The sequence below is a fragment of the Lepidochelys kempii genome, chromosome 3 (assembly GCF_965140265.1).
Source record: "Lepidochelys kempii isolate rLepKem1 chromosome 3, rLepKem1.hap2, whole genome shotgun sequence".
Taxonomy (NCBI): Eukaryota; Metazoa; Chordata; order Testudines; family Cheloniidae; genus Lepidochelys; species Lepidochelys kempii.
In genome coordinates this window covers 151,344,250-151,370,037 of record NC_133258.1, presented here as the reverse complement: position 1 = coordinate 151,370,037, position 25,788 = coordinate 151,344,250, and the positions used below count along the sequence as shown (strand labels likewise).

The following is a 25,788-nucleotide window of genomic DNA, read 5'->3' as shown; positions in this document are numbered from 1 at the left end:
AGGCAACACAAACCATGTGTGCCAGACCAGCATGTGTGCCAGACCATGTGTGCCTTTAGCCAGGTGTACAAAATACCTTTCACTGTGCTGCCTGACACACCATGCACTAAACATGTGCAAAGATGACTAGACCGGGGATATAACACGTGCATTACATGTTGGAGAGCTCTCTGCTACTCTATTCCCCCTCTCCCTCCTCCGCCTCCTGGCAGCTTGCAGTTGGAGTCTCCACTTCCTCAACCCAGTCCTCCTATAAGTGTACAGCTCCACTGTCGGCCCTTGGCTTTGCCAAACAGTAGCAGAGCAACACTGACATGATTTTTGTCAGTTTCCAGTGCCACCCACAGGATTTTGAATAGAGCTGGGCAGCAAATGCTTTTCCCATCCCACAAGTATTTTGAAGAATTTGAAAATCTGTATTGTCCCCAATTGGGACAAAATCTCAAAAACGTTCATGAAATGGGGAAAAAAATTGGTTTGGACCAATTGAAACATTTTGCTGCAATGATTTTTTAAACGTTTTGTTTCCTTTTTTCCCCTTTGATTAACTCTTTTTAGTCTTAACAGCTTAAAATTTGAATCAAAAAGTCATTCCGGACCAGTACATTGGAATTCTTTGTTTTGAAAACGTCAAAGAAACGTTTAAACAATTTCAAAACTTTTTTTCAATGTTTTTTCGAGTCAGGAGATTCATCAGAACAGACGCTGCTTCACAAACAGTTTTGGTTTTGATGACTTTGCATTTTTACACACACACACACACACACACACGCACACGCACACGCACACACACAAAATGATTCTTCAAAAAATTCCCCACTGACCCTAGTCTGAATAGTAAAAGTGAAAGCATCCAGAGACTTTTTACATTCACAGTGCTGCTGCTGGTGGTTTTGACAATGTTCCAAGTAGCTGCAGAGATGCTGGAGCTGTCTGTCTGCAGACTCAGGAAGATACATTAGTGCTGTATCAGCTCACACTTGAAAGGTTTTCTTAACAACCATAATAGCTAGAAAACAAATTACAAAAGAAAGAAAAATCTTAAATTCTGCAGATGTTGATGGTTTAAGGCTCCTCACACTCACCAGGGGGGAAAATTTCTTTTTCATCACTGTCCAGTGGATTTTTCAAGCCCTGGACAAGAGCCTAGAGATCACAGAGATGCCATAACAGCTCAGTTGTTCAGGTTACATTGTGATTTGCACTTAAAGCAGGGACGAAATCCTTTTTTTATGTATGAATAAGAGTGCAGTGTTTCTCAGTGGGTGCAATTTGAACCTCGGGTGAGTTCTGAGGGGATGGGTGCTGGGGCACAACCTGCCAGCTGAGGAAAATAAAATGGCAGAAGCAATGAGATCTACTGCTGAAGAACACTATATAAGAGCCAGGCCAGGCATTATTATGGTATGGTCACTAAGGAGCCAGGAGAGGACAGGAAAGGAGCATTTTGCCCTCTCCCTATTCCTGTTGCTAACAGTGCAATCTCTGCTTCCTGTATAGAGTGGAGGTCTCTCAGCTTCCTGCAAAGTGCTCAGCTCTGGTGCAGGGGAAGCAACACTCCTGAAGTTGTGGAGCTGGCATTGCAGCCTGTGTAAACAGGATTGCCCCAGAGCAGGGCACTGTGTGGATACATGAGCAGAGAATCACCAGCAGCATCCCCAACCAGGCCACCAAGACGGCACCAGGCCTCTAACTAGTAAGTCCACCAACCCACCCATCCCAAAGATCTCCCCCCAGCCTGGCAGTCTCTGCTCCATCCCACCGCAGTATACCACTGAGCACGGAGCACCAATATACCACCCGCAATTTTTTGCCAAGGCCCCAATCTCGGAATCTTGTGGATTGTGGGATGTTAGGTGGATCTTGAAGAGGAAACTGGAAGTGTTTTTTGGGTCCTGAATGGAAGAAGGCTGAAAATCCCTAATACAGTGTATCCTCCCCAAACTTACAATGCTTACTCTTTGAGTGCAGAAAGAATTTGCCGTGCATTTTCATTTTAATCTGTTAATTAGTTTATGAATTATTGGTATTTTAAGTGTCCCCCTTTAGGAGCTTTTGGGGTGAGCCTAATCTTTTTCTTCCCCCCAGTTCCTTCTAACAAAGGAATTCCTGATTTAGATTTGAAAATGGGCTCAGTTCTCGACAGAAAACCTGAATTCTCACCTGTGAAGTTGTTTTATATACCTTATCATTAATATATGTTTTAAATAGCGTAATTAAGTACGTCAGTAATCTTTGTGCATGATTACGTTTTGTAGTATGCATTGTGCAGCTGATCTGGTTTTTATACGGTCATAATGTAAAAATATAGTAGAAATGTATCTGTGTTTTTGATGAGATAGGAAATGCAGACTGTAACCATCTTTTCCTCCTTTGTCCTTCTGACATATGGTATCTGGAGACATCTAATTTTAAGATTATAACTCACATGTGATTATTAAATAACGCTACTTTGGAAAGTAAGAAGTAAGGCTGTGCACTGCAATTTTCAGTTCTTTGACGCATGCATTGCGGGTGACTACTGTTGAACTGAAAGTGAGCATGTGAAAGAGACTATTATACTGCTGGTGTGGTTGAACATCACTGTGGTAGTGATTTAATGCTTGGAGACTGCTTGTATGTTGAATGTGAATGTTGCCTTAACTCATTCCTTTGACGTGTAATATTTGTGTTATGAGGAAATGCATCTGAGCAACTTTAACTGTAAAGGGTTAGATTGCACCTTTAGGCACAGCCCTGAAGCTCTCCTTTCCACCTGCTGTACCAGCAGCAAATTATAACAACCCCTTTGCCAGCTCAGCTGTACTGGTAAATGGTTGCAGCCAAGGATCCATCCACTTTGCTCCTCCACTTCTGCTGCTCTGGGCACTGGGGAGTAAACAGACACAAGGTCTGGGTAGCTTTCTCAGGGATTTAAGGGGTGGCTCTTACTTCCCTGTGTGGTCACAATCTGTCGTTCCCTCCCCATTAACCTTCACTTATCAGCCCTGGGGCAAGTTCATCAACCTCTTACATGGAAAAGTCATGTTAAGAAAATATTTTAAATACCTTTTAATGTAATTTAGCAGCAGGAGACAAGGAGGAAAGCCAGTTCTCTGCAGATCACCATAAAGTGCCTGTCGGACCACAGGGCACGTGCCACTGGATTAAACGATCAAGGTCAGTTTCCTCTGGTGGAAGAGGATGATGAGTGGAGTCCCTCAGAAAGTGGCATGGGGCCTGCTGGTTTCATTCCCAAGTATAAAGAACTCAGGGGAAGGTTTCACTACTAGGGGCTCCAGGCTTGTGGATGACACTAGATTGACACTAGAATCATAGGTGGTGAAACACTGGAATGGGTTACCTAAGGAGGTGGTGGAATCTCCTTCCTTAGATGTTTTTAAGGTCAGGCTTGACAAAGCCCTGGCTGGGATGATTTAGTTGATTAGTCCTGCTTTGAGCAGGGGGTTGGACTAGATGACCTCCTGAGGTCCCTTCCAAACCCTGATATTCTATGATTCTATGATTGGCCAACAAATAGAGTAGAGGTAAGGAACCAAGCACAGAAAGACCTGGATAGGTGGGCACTGCTAGGGGACTATCTGTGAAATAACAAGATTGGTGGTCAGGAATAGTCAGATGGGATGCACATTAAACATACTGGTTCTGCGGAACATACCGTAGGACAAGGATGGAAAACCATGAAGAAACTGACTGGTTGAGGGCAACAAGGCACAGAGGGCCAGACCCACTCTTGAAGAGCCTGTTAGTCTGCAGCTGGGGAGCACATGGTGACGCTGCCCTTCCGAAAGGAAACCCAGAGGCACAGCCCAGAAAAGGGCTACAGGGGTGTGGCAAAGAGGGCTCAGGGGACTGGTAAGATCAGCTGGAGCCTTTCCCACCTGGCCCCTGGGAAATTGTGGTGGTGCCCCAGACCTGCTGCTCCTGTGCTGGCCACAGGACAAACGAACGACATCCCCATGGGTCAGGCCTTGGTGGTACCAGAGAGTGGGGGGCACGTGGAGACTGAACTGGGGTCTGGGTGCCCCTGATCCACCACTTCCGGGGGTGCCAGATGCACCTGATTCCCTCATCACCGGGAGGGGGCTGGGTCCCCCTGATCCCCGCTGGAGGGAGCTGGAGACGGGGTGGCCCCTCTCCCCAGCCCCCTTGGAGCGGGGAGGCCCCTGGGCTGCATGGGAGCCGCCCCCAGCGCCCTTTCTCCGCCTCCCGCCTTGCCTGCCTCCGGTCCCGGCCGGTGCTCGGCCGGAGTCCGGGGAGGCGCGGTGCGATGTGCAGGGCGCAGGGGGAGGCCGTGGCCGGGCGGCGCTGGCGGCTGCCCGGGACCCTGCTGCTGCTGCTGGCCTACGTGGGCTACCTGCTGCTGGGCAGCGCGGCGTTCTGGGCGCTGGAGGGGCCCGCCAGCCGCCAGTCGGCGCAGCAGCTGCTGCAGGACAAGTGGGAGCTGCTGGGCAATTACACGTGCCTGAAGGGGCCGGCCCTGGAGCGCCTCATCCAGGTAGGGGGCTGGGGACGGGGGCAGAGGGTCTGGCGAGCCCCTCCCAAGGGGAGGTGGCTGTGCGCGCTTCCCCCCGAAGGGGCAAGTAGCCATAGCCCCTGGGTGGGCACGTGGTCCCTGAGGAGTAGGGGGCAGCTGGGGGAGATGTTGAGTGAGTGGTTCCCCTTCCCTGGGGGAGCTCCTGCAGGAGCAGTACCAATGCATGGGTGGCACCCACCATATACAGCTGGCACTCTCTCTGCTTGAAAAAAGATAAGGAGGACTTGTGGCACCTTAGAGACTAACCAGTTTATTTGAGCATAAGCTTTCGTGAGCTACAGCTCACTTCGTCTCTGCTGGAAGAGATCAGCGTGTCCATCCCTTGGCTGGCAGGCGCCTGGTTAGGATGCAGGCTCTTCCCTCAGATATCTTCTTATCAATCGGCCTTTCTTGGAAAGCTGCTTCTTGGAAGTTTCTTTCTGTGTCCTCTTTTCCTTAGCCTCCTGCTGCCTGTTTGGCTTCGCTGAGCAATTAGCCCTTAAAGTAAGGGTAGTCAATGATTTTTGGTCAAGGTCCAAATGTCTTGCTCAGGATCCAGACTCCAGCAAAACATGTTTCACATCGCAATAACAATTATGATCATAAGTAAATAAAAAGATTTCGGGGTCTGTTCGAAAGTGTTTGGCTGTCTGGATTTGGCCCATAGTCTGTCTATTGACTACTCCTGCCTTAAAGGCTGCAGTGCCTGGCAGGGGGCAGTTTTGTTGAGCCATGTACTTGACTCTGTGGGACTAAACGGATGTGAATCACACCTTCTGTTTCAAAGTGTACCTTTCCCCACCTTCCATCTGCTTACCCATGCGTATCTCACACACCCCCACACCTCACCTGGGAACTTGTCCCTACCTGTGTTACAGATAGCACTGGGTTCCTGTGATGGATGGCGTGTCTTAGGGAGCCCCATTGGTTTCAGTCACATTCCACACGCTATCAGCTGGACCCTAGATTTGTAAATCTGCACATGAATTAGGCAGACCTGTCCAGTGCGAGTAATATCCTATGTATTCTCCAAATCATCAAGGCAACTGTATTCCATTTTATACCTGTACAGAGTCTGTCATATTTAAGTCATTTTATGTCTCTTAAAATGTAGCCATTTCATCCCTCCTTTTCTTAGACTGGTGTGTCATTTTACTTAATTTTGCTCTTTTTCCCCCCATTTGCTTCTGACTGCTGAAAATATTGTTATTAATGAAGTAGATGTTTTGACATTTCCAGTGGCACTTTTAGGAGCAATCTTTGAATTGTGGGGCTGCCTCAATCTTTATTAACATTTATTTTCCCCAGTATGTTTAAATTTAGCCATTCTGTCACCGTAATTTTTCTGCAGTTGCTTTTAACGTGTCTATTGTCCAGGTATCTCTGGCTGTATTTTCTTTATTATGAAAATTCCTAAATATCTTTCTCCCCGCATTTATCCTGAGTAAACTGTCAGTCTTTAAGCCACCTGGCTTGGTAGAATAGAGGCAGTGGTAGAATTTTTCATTATAACAGCCTCGGCCGTTTTCTAAGGGTTACTTGCAGGTTGTATTGTTTCATGTAGCAGCGAATCAGAATGCATTACAGCCTAGACGATCTTACCAGTGATAACAATCATATAATATTTCATACGAAACTTCTTTGCAGAAAGTTTAATTGGCGTCTTCCACCAGTATAATTTTTTTCCGGTTTTCTATTCATTATTTGAAAGAACAAGCGTCAAACAACCCAATCCAAAAAACATGCGTGTAAATGGTGCTGAGGATATTTCCATGACAACTGTGCAAGGCCCAAATTGGGCAAATATGTTCTTGCTGAAACCCCTAGAGGCCACACATGTACAAAAGAGATGGGCAAAACAGGGGCAGTTTTGGTTTTGCAGAACCTCCGCATCAGACAGGTATTGGTTTGGAAAACCCAAAATCCAACCCAGGAGTGATTTGGATGCGAGGCCCACTTGATCTAAATGTCTCTGGTTCAGGAGGGTGTGAGAGACTGGATAAGTGGTTCTTGTTTGGGCCCATCTCTGTTTCAGATAGGTGACTTGGGTTTTGCCAAACCAAATGCTCGTGGTGGTTTGGATGGTAGTGCCATCCTACCTGACCCCAGTGGGGCTTGGGTAAATCTTTGCATTTTTGTTTCATCTGTGCAAAAAAAACCACCATCACAATTGAGCTTTGTTAAGAGTCTTAGCAGAGATTGTGAGGACTGACATGGAAAAGGTAGCTGATAGGGAGGGGACTTTTCAATCTTACTGAGTAAGATATAACAATATCCAGTGGCTGTAATTTGAAGTTAGATAAATTCAACCTTGAAATGAGATGCAATTTCGTAGCAGGAAGAAGCAGCAACACTGGAACAATTCATCAGGAGAGGTGGTGGACTCACCATTGCTTGTAGTCTTTAAGGTGAGATCAGATGAATTTCTCCCAGGAAGCTTACAGCCAAGGGCAGCAGAGAGATGTGGGGAAGTTGGGGTAGTCGGTCATGGTGGTCCCCTCTGGCCTAGGAGGCTGTGAATCTATGAATCCAACTGTTCATCCCTCTCTCCATGTGCCATGGAGATCTCCATGTTAAGGGCAATGTAGAGCTTCCTGCTCTCTCCATGTGCCATGGAGAGAACAGGAAGCTCTACATTGCCCTTAACATGCTCATAATACTTGCAGCTCTGCATTAAGACAATGCCCATAACCAAACTTCATGCATTAAGACAATGACCGTAACCAAACTTCATGGCCTGCAGGGGTCAGGGGTTGTGAAATTCCTTCCTGACCCCTATTCACAATTGGCCAGATGTATTCTTGGCAGGGATACAGGGGAGTTTCACCTTCCTCTGAGGCATCAGGGATTGGCCATTGCTGTACACAGGACACCAGGTGGACAAGTGTAGTGAGGTGATGCAGAGAATCTGCTTTCTCAGATACTTGGCTGGTGTCAAGTCTTGCTCACGTGATCAGGGTCAAACTGATTGCCAGATTTGGGTCAAGAAGGAATTTTCCCTCAAGTGGAATTGGCAGAGACTTTGGGATTTTTCCTCTTTCCTCTACAGTATGCAGCATGGATCGTCTAGGATCATCTCGGCATATCTCATATAATCAATTACACTGGCCTCTATGCCTGTGGCACAGAACAGTTTAGTCTCTCGAGGACTTGAAATATTTTAGTCTAATCCAAGGTATTGGCCTCAATATAGGGTAAATTGGGTGAAATTTAATAGCCTGTGATATACAGGAGGTCAGACTAGATGATCTAATAGTCCCTTCTGGCCTTAAATGCTGTGAAACACTATTATGCTGATTGTCCCATTCTCTCACCCCCAGAAGCGACAGACTGTAAGCTCTTTGGGGCAGGGACTGTCTTTTTATTATATGCAGTACAGTGACTAGCACAGTGGGGCCCTGATACCTACTCTGGCCCCTAGGCAGTACCATCATAGAATGAATAATATCATCCACTTTGTGTGCTAACTGCACAAACAACCTAGTGTAAAATTTGAGTTGAGCTAATTAGCCAGAGGAAGTGCGAAATAAAGCTGACGAGTCCAGTTTTGCATTTCACAGTATATATCCAAGTTCAAAGTCTCACTCTTATCCTTGAGAGAATGAGCAACATCTGACAGATGTCAGTTCCTTTGTTCAAGACTGGAAGGTGCTCCAGTACTAGAGTGATGAGTGCAGTGTAGATAAGCAGCTATATACGAGAAGCATTGCTACATCCCACAATGGGTGCTGGGCGTTTTACAGAATAAATACAAAGCCATGGCCTTTGCTCTGAGGAGCTTACAAGGCAATATTTAGATGAAGGAGAGTAACAAACAGTAATGGGGGATGGGAGAAGAAGGACAAAGTTTACAGTTAAAGGGATCGGTGATAAGCTTGTCACAGAGAACCAAAAGGCCTTTCCGGTGTGTTTTTGCTGATTTGTTTTACCATATGCAGTTACAATGGGAGACCCAGATTCTATTCTGAACTCTGACTTCTCACTATTCGCAGTGGTGCTGAAGGCAGTTTGAGACCCAGTCCCGTCCTCCCTGACCAGAGATTGGCTGCAACAAGCAATGAAGAAGTTTACTGTATGGGCTACAGAGGACCTAGAGGGAGAAGGAAGTTAAAGGGTTTTTTCCTTACTCTTGTTATTAAATTAGAAGGTTATTGTGCTGGCTGGACTTCCTGCTACGTGAAACCCTGGCCTGATCTTGAATAGCCCTATATATTTTTTATTTGTTAGGTTTTCATGATGAATTTAATTAAAAACCCAAACAAATCACACAAGAGCCCCCTTCTCTTTCAATTCCTTTTCCAGTTTCCTTTGTGGCATTGCTTGGATACTGTGTGTGGTGTACATACACACAAATAAAATGACCTGTTCCCTTAGTCATCTGTTCACCCACTGGTTACCTGGCAAAGTCATGATCGGTCCTATCTCACTATCATGTTGGTATTCTAGACACATAATTTGATTACTTGCAAATTAGGAAAGAGCTGGACACAGTGGTTATGAAAAAGCAAAAGCAGTGGCTGGGCTTTTTAATTACTTTGACATATTTCACAGTCTGTGAAGTTCTTTAGCATTGTTTATATACAAAGCTTTTTCATTAGGGTTAACTCTAAACATTATTATTCATTGCATTTATTATAGTAGAGGCTGACAGAGGATGGAGTCTCATTTTGCTAAACACTGTACAAACATCTAATTTAGTACTATTTTTCATCCTGTTTATTATGGTTGTGCATTGTAACCGACCAAGATGGGGGCTCCATTGTGCTAGGCACTGTACAAACACACTAGTAGACAGTCCTGCTCTGATGAGCTTAGTCTAAATAGACAAGACAGACACAGGGTGGGGGGAAAGTAACGTACAAGCAGAGTGAGCAATGCAATGTGGTGGTTGCAAATGTTATGTTAGTTCAGTGATTTTTTTTTTAAATTTTTTATGTAAATCATTCAGTGGAATGATGGGAGGAGCCAGATGGAAGGACAAAGGAAGGGAGGGGCAGGAAGGGTAGGAGCAAACAGTCAAAGCGCACAGGGGCAAGAACGTTCAGAAGAGGTCTGATGGCAGCCATTTAGTTTCATAAATTAGGTAGTGTTCATAAAAGGTATTGGATTAACAGCCCTCAAGGCCAACGTTTATTGCATATCCCCAGAACAGGTACAGCTTGGACAACAGCAGAGCAGGCTTTGCCCACATGCTACTCCCTTCCAAAGTGTCTCTGCTGTACCCTGGAGAGACAACCTCTCAGGGGGAGAAACAAGTGCATTGTCCTTGGTCTATTTAATCCTTGGCCATACTTCAGAGACTGTAAGCAAAGGTGCTGTGTGGGATGTGGACACCTGGTCACAAGGAACTGGACTGAGAGCAGCAGCTCATGTTGCACAAACCACCAATCAGCCAATAGATAGAAACAACTTTGGTTGATGGATTCAGACAGATGAGAAAAGCTCTGTAATCAGGAGAGGATGTCTTAGGTGGCTAAGCCTGGTGTTATATAAACTATTAGTTGCTTTCCGGTCCCCTTGATTGTTTTCATTCTGTTGAAAGTGTATTCACCACCTTTTCCAATCCCGTCAGACTACTTTTCTCCCTTCTTCTGCACTACATTTCTCAGCACAAGACAAGCACTGGTGCAATAAAGCTGGGTTGTGTTTGTGGGTCTAATGTATCAGAATCGTGGAGCCCACCCTTTCCTCTCCCACAGACAATAGTTGTCTATTTCTGATCTAAAGCTGTTCCGTGTGCACATCCAACTACCACCACGCCAATCACACACACACGGATCAGACATACATTTTTAATTATTAAAGAGTGGGACAAATCATTATAGCTAAGAGGAAGGTTTCTGTAGAGAGCCATTCAAACCAAGGCCCCAGATCTAAGCATCCTGAACTTTGAAGAAGCCTAGTTTTCCTTCTGGCTTTGAGAACACCTGAAACAAACCTTCTTTCATTTATGGTGCATAAGAAAATCTTTCCCTCAGCGGCTGTTCGCCACGTAGGCTGGATGCGTTGCTCTGCCTGAGCTGAACTCGTTCTCCAGACTCTCTCACTCCCTTTGCTGTGGTGTAGGCCAGGATTGCGGGCTCCGCTGCAGCTACAGTTGTTGAACTTCTTCAGAGTCCCTGGAATATGTAATATACTTAGACTTCTGTCAGGCGTTTGACTTGGTACCACACGATATTTTGATTAAAAAACTAGAATGAGATAAAATGAATATGGTGCACATTAAATGGATTTAAAACTGGCTAACAGATAGGTCTCAAAATATAATTGTCATTGAGTGGGTGTGTTACCAGTGAGTTCCTGCAGTGATCAGTTCTTAGCCCTACACTATTTAACATATTTATCAATGACAGAAGAATGGCCATACTGGATCAGACCAAAGGTCCATCCAGCCCAGTATCCTGTCTACTGACAGTGGCCAATGATATGTGCCCCAGAGGGAGTGAACCTAACAGGTAATGATTTAGTGATCTCTCTCCTGCCATCCATCTCCACCCTCTGACAAGCAGAGGCTAGGGACACTATTCCTTACCCATCCTGGCTAATAGTCATTAATGGACTTACCCTCCATGAATTTATCCAGTTCTCTTTTAAACCCTGTTATAGTCCTAGCCTTCACAACTTCCTCAGGCAAGGAGTTCCACAGGTTGACTCTGCGCTGAGTGAAGAACTTCCTTTTATTTGTTTTAAACCTGCTAACCTGGAAGAAAACATAAAATCACTGATGAATTTTGCAGATGACACAAAAATTGTGGAGTGGTAAATAGTGAAGAGGCAGGTCACTAATACAGGCTGATCTTGATCGTTTGGTAAACTGGGCGCAAGCAAACAATATGCATTTTAATGTGGCTCAATGTAAATGTCTACACCTAGGAACAAAGAATGTAGGCCATACTTAGAGGATGGAGAACTCTGTCCTGGGAAGAAGTGACTCTGAAAAAGATTTGGGGCTTGTGGTGGATAATCCGCTGAACGTGAGCTCCCATTGTGACACTGGGGTCAAAAGAATTAATGTGATCTTTGGCTGCATAAAAGGCGGAATCTTAAGTAGGAGCAGAGAGGTTATTTTACCTCTGTATTTGGCACTGGTGTGACCACTGCTGGAATGCTGTGTCCAGTTCTAGTGTCCACAATACAACAAGGATGTTGATAAATTGGAGAGGTTCAGAGAAGAACCACAAGAATGATTAAACAATTAGAAACCATTCAGTGATAGACTGAAGGTGCTCAATCCATTTAGCTTAACAAAAAGGTTAAAGGGTGACTTGATCGCAGTCTATAAGTACCTACCTGGGATAACAAATATTTAATAATGGGCTCTTCAGTCTATCAGAGATTTTTAAAATCAAAATGGATGTTTTTCTGAAAGATAGGATCTAGGAATTATTTTGGCGCAGTTCCATGGCCTGTGCTATACAGGAGGTCAGACTAGATGATCACAATGGTCCTTTCTGGCCTTGGAATCTATGAATCGGTATCCCAGCCATGGCGCCTGGAGCTTCCTTGTTTGGAGCCTTGCTCCAATGTAAATGTATGATTTCCTAGTGGGGTCACTAGGATGATTCCCTTTTCTCCCCCTCCCCCATCTCTTTGCTCCCCCACCCCTCTCATGTCATACAATGTAGCCCTAATATCTTACTGCAGCTGTTTCCTGTATTTATTGGATTGGCCTGCCCAGTCCCTAGCATTGCTGCAGGGCTGTGTTATTTGAAGCATGTTAATTGCACAAACCATGATAGAGAAGGAGAAAATCAAAGAAGACATAAATAAAATAAATACATCTTGCCTTGTTCCTTGAATCTCACCAGACTGGAGCACTGCGGATCTATGAAAGGGAATTTGGAAAAGGCAGTCATAGACTCACAGTAGCTGGTGCAAGCACCACCTCTGCCCATTCCTCCAATGCTTCCTTCTTAGTAACAAGCATCCCTTTCTTCTCTGGGCTGAGCTACAGCCAATTCACTTTCATCCAGATCCCTATCTTGATCTGCCACTGGGAGGGTAATGAAGCTGTTCATTGAAAAGCTCATTAGTAGTGAGGATTATTTATACATTAATGAGAATGCAGCCTAGTGCACCTGGAATTCTGCTCTGGTGGCCTCCTGTGTACCTTTAAGAGAAGATATGGTGAAGTAAAAATGTGTGGGAACCTACCTATGAAGTCTCTCAGGGAGGACAAGCAATTGCCTAGGACAGCCTTGTGGGACCTTTCTGAAAAGAAGGAGCAGACTCACTGTGGGCTACTCCTTCTTGCCCATAAGATCCCACGCATGAGTTCCGTTGTACCTTGTGGTCAGTGGTATTAAAAACTGCTGATTACTCTAACTGAGTAAGCATGGAAACCGCTTATGCTGACGTCTAACTACAAGATCAGCCACCACAGATGATATTGCAGCCTCGGTTCTGGACTCGGATCTAAATCCAACTATGGAGATTAAATAAATCAAGCAAGCAGGGGTTGGCTCATCACCACTTTCTCAAGGACTTGTCCAACAAAAGGCAGGTCAGAGACAGGATGGGAATTAATGTCCCCAGATGGTTTATTGAGCAGAGGCCTTGTTTAGGTATGGCTTCCCCGAACACCCTGGAAAAAGGCATTAATCCATGTCAAAATCTGGCCTACCATCTCTATATTGTTTTTAAGCAGCTGTGAAGGACATAGTTCCCTCTCACAGATGGTTGGTGGCAACTCCGCATCGCACTCTCAGAAAGTAAAACTGGAAGAAAACTTCTCTCCCTTCCTGTTTTCACACTGACGCCACAAAAGTCATCAGCTCCGACCCGACCCGACTGATTTGTTCTGAAAAATAAATAAATGCTGTTCCTTACAGCAGGGCTTATTCAGCTCTGTTCAGGCACAGGCACTTCGGGGTTTCTCCCACCTCTCAGACCTAGGAACAGTTCCACTGGCCAGAGCAGATGGCCCTGGAGTCAGGGGGCTGCATGGTTTTCCAGGCTGTGTAAGCTCTGTCTGCAGGACCAGCACAAACTGCCTTGATGGAAGGTGAAAATGTTGTTTGTTGCAGCTGGGCCTGGCTCTACCCCTGCCTGGTGCAGAGAGGAGGTCTGGTGGGGGCAGGAGTGAGAGCGAGCCCACCACACAGTGATCCCAGGCAGTGTGGCTCTGCGCCTGTCCTGCTGGGCTGGGAACAGGGGTTAGACTGTGAGCCCAGGCAGTGGTGGCTCTGTTCTGGTCTATAGTGCTGGCCTGGGCCTGGTTCGCTGCTCTGGCCCACTGGCTCTCACTGCTAGGAGGAGGACTGAAGAGACCACGACAGCATCCCGTGGTGTGTGTCGTGCTTCATCTGAGAAGCTAGCCATGAGCACAGGAGTGGCAGCTGGGCAGTTGGTGAGCTGATAGGTAGATCTGGTGGATGGGCCTGCCCCTGAGACAGAGACTCTGTGCAAGTGCACCAAGGTCTGGTCAAAAGCCCTTGTGTAGAAACAGTTCTACTGGCATAACAGTGCTTTTTTGTTCAGGGAACTGGTTTAAAATATACCTGCAGAATCACTTTTTTCCCCCCCAGTATGACCAGCGCCACTAGTAGGGTTTGCTGCCATAGCTACATCCATATAGCCACACTGGCAAACATTTTCTAGTGTAGATTAGGCCTAATGTATGCTATTTCAGGTGTGGGAAGGAAGCTACTAGGAAAGTCAATTAATCAGGTCTTGGTTTCTTCTGTGGTACTAATTTGAGGCAGCAGCTGTTTCCTACTCAATTTCTAATCCATCCTACATCGTCTCTGCTTTAGTCAGAATTCAAATACAGGGTCTCCTTCAGCCAGGAACTGGGGCTGTGTGCCAATAAATAACAGTGGGGTGACCTACAGAGCTTTTTTTGTTTTGAAGCTAATTAACCTTTGTCTTCCTAATGTGAGAGTAGCGTGAACCTTATCAATGTTGTCTGATTGCTCCTGTTATCCTGTAAGAACTGTGCAGTTGTACATATTAATCTTAAGAATTTCCAGTATATAGCAGAGAGAAACTCATTTAAAGTTTAATTAATCCCTTATCAGAGGTCCTGTGACTTTGAAATGCCTCTCTCCCACACTGATAATTGGGGAAAGAATGGGAGTTTCTGAGACCAGGTAAACAGTCACCATAGTCTCGGTTTCCTGGACAAGCTGATTTCATGTGAAGGTGTGAAAGCCAACCAACCAAACTGGGAGGTGAGATTCCCCCTTTCCAATCCAATCCTTATACTCATTCTTTTTGCCTTTCCTGAGGACCTCGCTGAGACACTCTCAGTTTTACAGGGAGAAGCAACACTTCATGTTGAAAGAGCACTGGCTAAAATGCCACGATCAGAAAGCACAGGATACTAAAACTGACCCGTGTTTGGGTTTATCGAGGGACGTTACATGTCAGCTTCCACAGTACTTCCATATCCCAACATGTGTAGGCGGATGATTGTCCTTTTCTGGAAATGTGGCCGAAGGACAGCTAAGGTGTAGTCCAATGGAAAGGGTGCTGGCATGGAAGTTAGGAGACCTACTCCTGGTTCTTCCAGTGACTGGCTGTGTGACCTCGGGAAAGTCATTTTTGCCCAATTTTCAAAGGTATTTAGGTTCCTCAGCAGAAGTTAGTGAGAATCTCTGTCCCTCATTCCCCCATTTCTCCCCAGGACTAGAGAAAAGGTGGATTTGAATGAAGAAGAGACTATTCCGATTATCAGTTGTTTATACAAAGTGCTTTGTCCCTTCCTGCTACTGTTAAAGAGGGAAGTAGAAGCTTAGGTGCCTGATAAGGTCATGCTTTTAAGGAAGGCAGCATCTCATACGCATGCACACTCTCTGGTCTTGTTTTCTGGATGCCTTTAGTCAAACACAAGTTACTGGGCTCGCTGCTGGGGTAACTGGGTGAAATTCTGTGCCCTGTGATGCACAGGAGGTCAGACTAGATGATCCAACTTCTTGCCTTAAACTCTATGAATTTATTAAACAGGGAGATCATTATACGTACTCTCCTTTGTATCGCATTTTGAGGTCTACAGATGAAGAGCCCTAGGTGACAACTAAGTAATTCTGGCTTCGGGAGCAAACTTAAGGGCTCAGAGAGAGGGAAAACAGAATCCAAGATGCCGTGTAAAGACTCTTTGTAGCTCTCAGCAATAGGAAGTTGTAGTGAAGCTGGAAACTGATGGTTGAGGCACACAAAAATGACAAGAGAGCCTAAGGGGTGAGTGGAGGGAGCTGTAGAATTGGCTGTTGCTGTGTGCTCAGAAATGATAACCTAGGCTGAAGTTAGCACTAAGAAATACATAGGCTACGTCTACACAGCTCACCGCTGGTGGCAGTGTGTAGGGTATGTGTAGCCACACACAGCCATGAAAAGCAAGCTGCATCCACACTGCGCTGTACATGTCAGTGACAGGCTCTGACGGGGGGAAGGCAGCAGAGAGAGCAATGTCCCCTGTTGCCCCCTCCACCAGAGTCTTTCCCCATTGCCTCTCCGCATCCACCGCCAAAGCCTTTCCCTGCTGCCAGAGTCTTTCCCTGCAGCGGGGCGCTGCTGGAGCCTTTTGCTGCCCCCAGAGCCTTTCTCCACAGCTGTAGTCTTTCCCTGGGATGGGGAAAGGCTCTGACAGCAGGGAAGCAGCAGGACACTATGCTGCTAAAAACAGCAGTGCAGATGGGGGAGGCACTGCTTGGGCCTGTAGAGAGTCATGTAGGGCACATACCCCCAGGGTTCTGACATGTCTTTACTCTCCTTACCTAAGCCGTGCCTCACTGTCTACATTCCTATTACTACCCATGCTGTGGGGCATATAGTGCATGTACTCTACACACCACAATAGGATTTGTGCCGTGTAGATGTGCCGAAAGAGAGAAGGGAGATGAAGACAAGGGGCGCGATCAGGGTTGGAACCTAGAAGACCTCTATAGCTGAAGGAGAGAGTGTGAGTGTGTGTGTGTGTGGGGGGGGTTGTACAGCAACCACCAGAAAGGAAAGAAGAGAGCACTGGAGACACCAGCTTCTTACTTGGAAATCTCATGGAGAAATCGTGCTCCATAGTCCAGGTCTACACTAGGGCTTTGTCTACGCTAGAAAGGGTTTGCCAGCATAGCTACGTCGGCAAACCCCCGAAATGGAGATGCAGCTTCTACAGAACTCTTTTGCTGGCATATCTTTGACCAGTTCCCCAAACGAAATCAGCTCTGTTAGCACAAGGACTTTTTTGCCGGTATAGCTGTGTCTACGCTAGGGGCTTTTGCTAGCACAGCTATGTTGTCAGGGATTATACTCATCACATCCCTGACCAGCATAGCTTGGCTGGCAAAAGTTTGTAGTATAGACCTGGGCTCAGTCTCAAAGGCTGGATGAAGACCAAGTCATTAATCCTCTGTGGAAGGGCAGTCTAGGGATATTTCTACACTGCAAGCTTATCCCGGGCTGCCTCCAAGTTTTTAGTCCAATGGACCTCAGCCTTCCTCACACAAAACCCTTATGCTCAGGTTTATATATGCTTTGAAGCCAGGCTTGCTTGCCCTGCTGCAGATATAGGTTATAGCCCAGGTTTCACTTTAAGGTGGGCTCTGACCTTCCCACTTTGCAGTGTGGATGTATCTAACACCTGGGTAGTGGAACTCAGCTTTTGACTGTCCTCCTGTGTCATCCCATGGTTCCCCAGACCTGTATTTTACAGCCCTTCTACCAACTCATTTCCCACTTGCCTCCGGTGCACCAGACGCTACCTGGTTTATATCCACCTGGTCAGTGTTCAACTCTTCATTCCACGCAGCCTGCTCTGTTTCTGCAATACGCAGCTCACCTCAGCCAGACAACCCTATAAGATACCATCCCAGCATGTGCTCGCTGGACAGAGGACCCCACCAGGTTTCTAGTTAACCTCTGGTATGAGTGCAGAAAAGAACATGATTTGGGGAGATGCACCCGAAATCTGTACTGTTATGATAACATCCTGAAGAGGCTGGGGGAGGTGGGGATCAAGCATATGGCTGCCCAGTGTTGGAAGTGCATTAAAATCCTAAAGAGTGCCTACCTGCAATACAAAGGTTCTGGAAACTCTGTCTGCTACAAGGATTTGGACCAGGTGCTTGTCCTCACCTGGTGTACAGAGCCCCCAGTTGTGCCCGACAGGCTTTTGAGAGGGGCTGGTATGATTTTTATACTGGAGTCAGAGAGGACCGGGATAACACCAGAGAAGGCCCCCGTGGCAGAGGAGGTGGAAGAGCAGGAGCAGACCATGGTGCTGGAACAGCTCCGGAGTAGGCCATACGGATGTGGGATGTCTTGGGACCATATTCCGAAGACCTGTTTGGGGACTGTCCCAAGGAACAGCCTGGAGAGGAAGTGGCATTAGACCGGGAGCCGGAGCCACAGCTGGGTAAGTGGCTGTCGCCGCCATCTTTGTCATTATTATGGGGGGAAATTGCACCCTGAATGGGTGGGATTTCTGTCTGATGGCCAATAAAATTATTGCTATGAAGGATATTATGTGCTAGAGGCTGGCCTTAGCTTCAGCTTAGGGCAAAAGCCATGCCATTGTCCTGGCCCCCTTCCTCCACCCTAAGCCCCCAACCACCACGTGTGATCCAAGATGGAGTCCAAGTAGGGGGGAAACAATTAAACATGCAACTAGTGAGTCATTCTTACTAAATTTACGCTGATTATTTAAAATATATATCAAAAGATGGGATTACAGGTTTAGCAAGCAGAAGTGCATATGTCAGCATATACAGCTCTTCGTAATTCTGTCACACAAGTAGCATATTGTAGAATTATAGCGATAGCAGCATTGCAGCGTTGGCCCAAACATCCTGGATTATAAATCCCAGTGGCTGTATTAAGTTGAAAAAGTTCCTTGGTGCAGCAATACTTAGCCTTCCAGGGCTCCCATTTGTAGCACACTTTCCAGGCCAGAGTCAGGGGAACAGTTCTGCTGTTAGCAGGCCTCTGCATCCTGATTCACCATCCTTCTAATGTTCACCTGAATTTCCCCCTGCTCCTGGCTGGTGATGCTTGAGAATTTTTCATATAGGATAAACTCAAGACGGTCAGTGAGATTCCCAGGTAGGACAAACTTCCAACATCTGTCTTGGTAGCTTATAAACCCTCTTCACTCCTTTTCATTCAGCAGATGATGTAAAATTTTCTTTGCGGAGATAGAGAGAATTCCTCCATTAGCCTGGAGAAGTTGCTCTCTCTCCTATTCAGGGAACTCCAGCTGATTAACATCCTCTAAGGATTCCTTGGCCTGGAATAATGTTAAAAGCAATAGTTGTAGCAGGTCCCTAGTCACGCCCCACAGACATACATCCCAGGTCCAAAAAATGTCCTATTCTTTTTAATGCATTAAATCTGGAATTCTTACCATAGTGTATATGTGGGCTGGTAACCTGGCTTGCAGGAGCTTCTGAACTGGCTGAAGTGTAGTGGTGAAATAAAGTCATTCCAAGTAGATAAAAGTATCAAACTGTTGTCTTGCCATGACACAGAACAAAAACGGGGGAATTCTCCTCTTCCTTTCCATGTACAAAAAATATCTTCTTTCCTTTCCTTGGCAGGACCTTCCACCTCTGCTAAACTGAGGCATCCACCCAAGCCTCTTGGGGAGAGGATCCTGAACCAGCTTGGGAAAAGGAAAAGGCTCTGGGGTGACTCACTACATGAATGGTCTGGGTATACTTGTTCCTGCCAGGGTGCAGGGGGCTGGACTCTTGAGGTCCCTTCAGCCTTTCATTTCTATGATTCTATGAAATACATCAAAACTTTGGACATGGATCACACACCAGGCCAATCGGAGAGGGAAAGAAGAGCAGGGTATGGAAAGGAAGAGGCAGAAAGCAGAGGAGGAGGAGAGAATGTTCGCATACTACCTCTGGCATGACTGGAGGATGATGGAGCACGTCCGAGCACAGCAGAAGGAGAAGTTTGAGCAGCTGCTCACCCTAGTGGCTACTAGCCTGCAGCACCCAGTTCCTGCATCAACTCCAGCACCAGCAACAACATGGGCAGACCCTCCTCCATGCTACCACATCCTGTAGCCAGTACAGCCATTGGGCAATTCAAGAGTTGGATAGATTATGAACCACTCCATGACCTGGTATTCGCAGATGTTCCCTGTTCACTCTATGCCTCTACAACCGGGGAGAGGGAGAACAGATACACCTCTGACACCCAGTTCCACTACTAGTGAGACTGAAGTGCTTGCACTTTATTTAATAGCACAGGTTTGCATACTCTTGCACTGTTTTTATTTTCACTGTTGTTTGTTTCCAGGTAGCTGCGATGCCTGCATTGCTTTTCAAATCAGTATTTATTTTAATACTTTTTCTTTTGGTTGTACAGTACGTTGGTACGTGAGTGCTTGGGAAAGAAGGAAGAGTCAGGAAGTTGTATCCAAAGATATTAATAAAGTACCCAACACCCTTATAATCACAGAAAACCAATATCAAACAAACGGATGTGTGTACCACAGCAGTACACCATATCCCATTCCCCCATGCCTGTCACCCTGTGGTGCTAGGGTGTGGGCACACCAGGCAACCCTTATTTCCCTTGCTCACCTGCACCCAGTCCCACATGCACTTTGTGGCTGCTTGTACCAGGCCTGCAAACTAGCAGTGGCTTGAGCTCACTCTTGGCCAAGATTTTCACCCTTATCCTCGCAGGCATGGGTCAGGGCACAGCATGTCTCGATCATACGGGTGGCATTGCCCACACTGGCATCCAGACAATTCTGTATGCAGAGCCATCTTGCCTTCCATTGGTCACATGCACAGTCTACCACTATCCCACAATCACTATGTGTGTAATGAAATGTTCTGCTGAGTGCTCAAATATCAGGGCAGTAGATGCTCAGTGGGGTCTCCTAAAATAACAGTGGGCACAGACAGCCATGTTGTTAACCATGTTATTTAGTGGGAATAAAGTCCCTGCTTGTCTAAGTGGGTAAAAGCCAGATCTCCTCCACACTCTGGCATCATGCGCCTTGCGAGTGAATCCCACACTGGTGTTCATGAACTTGCCTTTGCAGTCGGCCCACCCCAGCACAACCACTTGAGCGGGAGCCTTTGCAGTTGACACCTTCATGTGCTCCTTGTGGAGAGCAAACTATGGGCACATGAGTGCCATTGGTGGTGCAGTGCAGCGTGTGAACCCCATTCTCTCAACGCCAGCTGCTGTTTCAGATGTCTAAGCAGTGTCCATCATGTGTGGGGAAGCTACAGCAAAAAACGCCTCAGAAACCGCATCAGAAACCTCATCGCCAACAGTTGATTTGTCAGCCCCAAACGAGGAGTCGCCAACCTGTTGCAAGCTGGGGTAGCCAGCGTCTAGATGGCTATAGCAGTCTTGTTCTGGACTCCCTCAGCTGTGTGTCCCGGCACTGTAGGATCAGGGCAAGCACCTCACACAACTCTGTGAAGGTGGCCTTCCTCATGCAGGAGTTCTGCAGCTTCTGATGGTCCCCCAGAACTGCATGATGATGTGATCCCACCACTCTGTTCTAGTTGTCCTACACCAGAAGTGCTGGGCTGCATATGGGAAATACCCAGCAGCTGCTGCAGCATGTGTCTCTGCTCTGCTATGTCAGCATCCAGCATGTTCAAGCTTCAAGATCCACTGCCGCTTTCTGAGGGTCAGAAACAGCTGCGAAAATGCCCTCCACCATCTCCCATACCCTCTACTTTTATCCTGCTGTGTTAACAATTCAGCACCAAGCAGGAACAGCTCATCCACCTGTGCTGGACCCCTGGTGTGGCACTGGCTGGAGGGCACGGAAGTGAAAAACGTGCAGAGCTGGAAGTGGCTCCGCTCAATGTGTCGGCAGGCTAAGAACACTTCCACATGGGGGACTGGGAAGGATAGAGAAATTCTGCTCTAACACACTACATCAAAACAGTTTCTTAAGAGATTCAAATTAAAGGCCTCTGGGATACTTCCCCATCCGCCCCCCTCAAAATCCCAGCACCAAACCCAGGTAACTACAGTGCCACTGTGGATACAGCTACACACAGGTATGGATTGTATGTGGCTCTGCAATGTGGACCCTCACAAGTGGCTTGGCAAGCTCAGGTACGCTTGCCTGGGCTCCTGGATCCAGGTACCCTCTGCGGTGTAGAGGTACTCTAAGAAGTGTGACAGGCTGAAAGTCAGACTGGAGCAGTGAAGGTGGCCGTGCTGGGACAGGAGGCCAGAATGCTGCTTTGTTTGGAAGCTTAAGCAGTAAGAGACAACAGGGGCTGTGCTCATTAGTGTTGATTGGGAAGAGAAATGGGGGCTGTACCCTCCAAGTATTCTTTAAGTGAGCGAGCACTAAGGAACACTACCACCCCTCCATGGGCTGCCAGTGGGCTAAAGGAGGTGATGCTGTGGACCGTGATGTGTGGAAGGAGGCACAAGATTGGGCAGTGACTGGTATCAGGAAATAAAGATTTGAAGTACTGCTGGCTTTGATGAGCCGACTGCATGGAGAGCCACTGCTGCCAAGGGCACCAGTTCCCTTTGCAAATTTCTGGCTGCAGAGCTAAGCGAAATGGATGCAGGTCCTTCCCAGGATCACTCACCTCACAGGGCATGGCTTGTGCTGCTGGGCAATGTGGTGTTTGTGAGGCCAGGAAGGCAACGGGACAGAAAGCTGCTTTTAGATAAAGCAATTTGACTGTGAAAGCCACGCCTGCACCTTCCTCATCTGAGAAAACCGGATTGGGACGTCATGGTAGGTTTCGTAAGAGTATGTAAAAGTGGGGTTTGCATCACAGATGGTGCCACGCAGAAACAGATGAGGCTAGGTGGTGAGGAGAAAGCCAGCTTCTAAATAAAGTTACATTTTGATACGTCAGGGTATCGAAATCCAAAAGATCCCACTTGGATGGATGGATGAATCTTTCCATAATCACTTTGCACTTCTACAGAGCTGTCTGTCTGAGGAGCTTAGAGCGACTTACAGACGTTAACGCTTCCCTAGGAGCTAGGGAAAGGTTCTTATCCCGCTGCTACTAGTGGGGAACATGAGGCACAGAGAAGGCAAATGGCTTCCCTGGGGTCACACGGCAAGTCGCTCAGGAGAGACGGGAGCAGAATCTATATCTGACTTTGTTTTTTGGTTTAACCACTAAGGTTCTGCTTTCTCCTTGTACTTCCTCTTTTGATTGATATTGTCCTTTGACTTACACATGTGACCTTTCCAAGCTCTCAAAATATCAGGTCCAAGCACAGCAATTTCATGACTGAGTGTCTTTATTTCATGCAGTTTAGTTGTAGCCGTGTCTGTGCCCAGGATATGAGAGAGAAAAGGTGGGTGAGGAGATATCTTGTATTGGGCCAACTTCTGTCGGTGAGAGAGACAAGCTTTCAAAGAAGAAGAATCATAGAATATCAGGGTTGGAAGGGACCTCAGGAGGTCATCTAGTCCAACCCCCTGCTCAAAACAGGACCAATCCCCAATTTTTGCCCCAGATCCCTAAATGGCCCCATCAAGGATTGAACTCACAGCGCTGGGTTTAGCAGGCCAATGCTCAAACCACTGAGCTATCCCTCTCTGTGTGGCTCAAAAGCTTGTCTCTATCATCAACGGAAGTTGGTTCAATAAAAGGTATTAGCTCACCCACCTTGTCTCCGTATTTATTTCAAGTGTTCTACAAGTAACTTACTCTCCAGGGTTTGATGGTATTGACTGGGCCTGACTGATGTCAACCATTTGAGTTCTTGGACCAGCCTTTGACTCTGAATAACTGGAGGCAGAACACTCATATCTATTAGTCGATCTTAAAAGTGTTGGGTCTTGAAAAAGCTATCTGATAAATGCCTGTTCTAAGTGAGGGCAACAGGAATCCTTAGCCAAAGCTCTGGGCTTTTTTCCTTAAATCTGTAGAATATCTGTGTATGTGGATATTGGGTGAGGTTATTTCTAATTTCTGTTCTCCTTGTCTCTATGTTTTATATGCAGATACCAATAAATCAATCTTATTAAATAAATATTGTCTTATTACAATGAACTCTGGCTGCATCTGGATAGAAAACTTCCTATATCCTGATCTCTGTCCTACCCAAGAATCCTACACATTGGCTACAAAGTAAGCATACCACTTTTGCCTGTAGTTTTAAGGGCAGTCACAAACTCCTGCCATTTGAATAACCAGATATTCTAGCAGAAAGGTTTTGGATTTTCAGGTCTATCCAATAAATGGGACAGCAGGTTGGGACCAGTACAACGGGGCATACCGGAGAGGCATGTCATCTGGATGCTTCTGATAACAAGGCACAACAGGGAAGTGGCTAACCCTGGGCTCTATGCTTAATGGTGCTGAGCACCTCATGCAACGGTGCTGAGTGCCCTAAACTCCCAGGAGGTAAGAGCACTTGGCACCTTGCATGAGCAGGCCCAATGCTTACTTTTGAGTGGTGATTTAGGTTAGAAACTCCCCTGCCCCAGAGATGAATGGAGAAAAGTCACGCTTCAGTGATGATATTTTAGATGGTGTGTTTGCAGAACGGAAGGACAACAGTATATTTTTGTCCTTTCTGATGTGCTGCTTGTTCTCGTCATGTCCTGTCTGGGCTGTTTATTTCCTCTCCCTAAGTGAAGCACTTTCCATTTATTAGTGTAGAATATCCCTTTGTTCCTTGCAGCCTTCTCTGCTCTCATCTCTTCAGGGCTCTTTGCAGGGTGGTTCTGTCCCCGAGTGTTTACTGCTTTCAAAACTTGGTGTCGTGTGCAATTTTGACTACAGCTGAACTTACACCAAAGTGAGGCTTAACAGAGAACAGGAAGTAGGTGTGCAGCATGCAGAGAAGTTGTAATATATTTTCTTTTTAGATTAGCTGAGCAAAAAAAGCCTCCAGACACCTTAAGAGTCCTGGGCTGATACTAGGACTCAGGGCTGTGAGGCATCTCACCACCACCTGCGCTTAGCTTGAAGCAGTTTTGCCTGATGCCTTCTGTAGCTCAGCTCCCTGAAACCAACAGCCTCAGGGCACCAACAGGCACCTATCTGCAGGTCCCCGCAGACCTCGCCATCTCTGTGCAGGCTAGTGACAGACAAATGGCAACCCCTGAGCCCCTCTGCCAGCCTCCCCCTCAGTGGCATCTGGCCCCTGGCATAGCAACTTACAGAAATGACCAGGTAAGTTCTCCCAGAGGACAACACACACACACAAGCTTACTTGAGTCAGCTCTCAGCTCCCTTTTAACAACACAGTGCTGTCATTTATTTATAGTGAAAACAAAAAGGTTTATTAACAAAGGTTATGATTTCAGGAGACAGTGAGCAAGGATAGTAAGAATAACTGGTTACATGTGAAACCGTCCTTTGTGTTCTCTCAATGATGGATGAAGTGGAGTCCTCTTGCCTTCCTCTTGTTATCCAATAAACCTTTGAACTACACCCCTTTGCAGTGCACCCCCAAGGAAAACGCTTCTGCCCCCTTGCTTGTTCTCCAGTGTGCTGACCCCCAGGTTGATTTTGCATCCTCATATTGATTTGGAATGCAGCTGTGGCTCCCATTGTGTATGGCTTACAATGATTAATTCATGTGTCAGTTAGCTAGCTGGACAAACACTTCCAGTCTGAGAGAGAACCTGTCTCTGCTGGTGACTCAGACCTTGATACACTTGCAGCATATAACACATAACTTTTAAACTATCATCTGTGCATGATCTTAATGACCAGTGTGTCACCGGCTTTCATTTGATATCTCACACAACGTTCTTTATAGATAAATACTATGGCAGCCATGTGTTGGGCGTAGTGAGTTTGTCAGACCATTGCCAGTAATGCTGCTTATCCACACCTTTCTTAACCGCAGTTCAAGAGGCCATACATCAGGCATAACAGGGCATATTAAAGATTAGAGCCTAGATCCCTTGCAGCCTGATAAATCCCAACGTTGATGCAGAGAAAGTTAATCCTTTCCCACCGTGCCCTGTCTTCTCCTTTTCTTCACATAAAGCCAGAGCCTACCAACCTTACGCATGCTGAATAGTAATTTATTCTGTGAGCTGTCCATTGAAATTAATGGGACTACTCACAGAGTAAAGACTAATCTACACTTAAAATGTAGGTTGACATAGCTGTGGCACTCAGGGTTGTGCAAAATGCTATAGTTATGTCAACCTAACCCCTGGTGTAGACACAGCTAGGTGGATGGAAGAATGCTTCTGTTGGCCTAGCTACTACTGCTCAGGGAGGCGGAGTTCCTACAGTGACAGAAAAAACCCTTCCATCGATGTAGATGCAGCCTATGCTACAGGGTTACAGCAGCATAGTTATGGCACCATAGCTATGCCTCTTTATTGCCCATAG

At 46.5% G+C, this 25,788-nt stretch overlaps 1 protein-coding gene across 1 annotated transcript in view; it reads left to right on the top strand.

The window, feature by feature from the left end:
* The first annotated feature begins 4,253 nt into the window (after positions 1 to 4,253).
* The window catches only part of KCNK17 (potassium two pore domain channel subfamily K member 17), a 46,729-nt gene continuing 25,194 nt past the window's right edge, over positions 4,254 to 25,788 (top strand). The window contains exon 1 of the mRNA XM_073338561.1: positions 4,254 to 4,498. Within this exon, the coding sequence (XP_073194662.1) occupies positions 4,271 to 4,498 (228 nt within the window). The 5' untranslated portion in view covers positions 4,254 to 4,270. The remainder of the gene's footprint in view (positions 4,499 to 25,788) is intronic.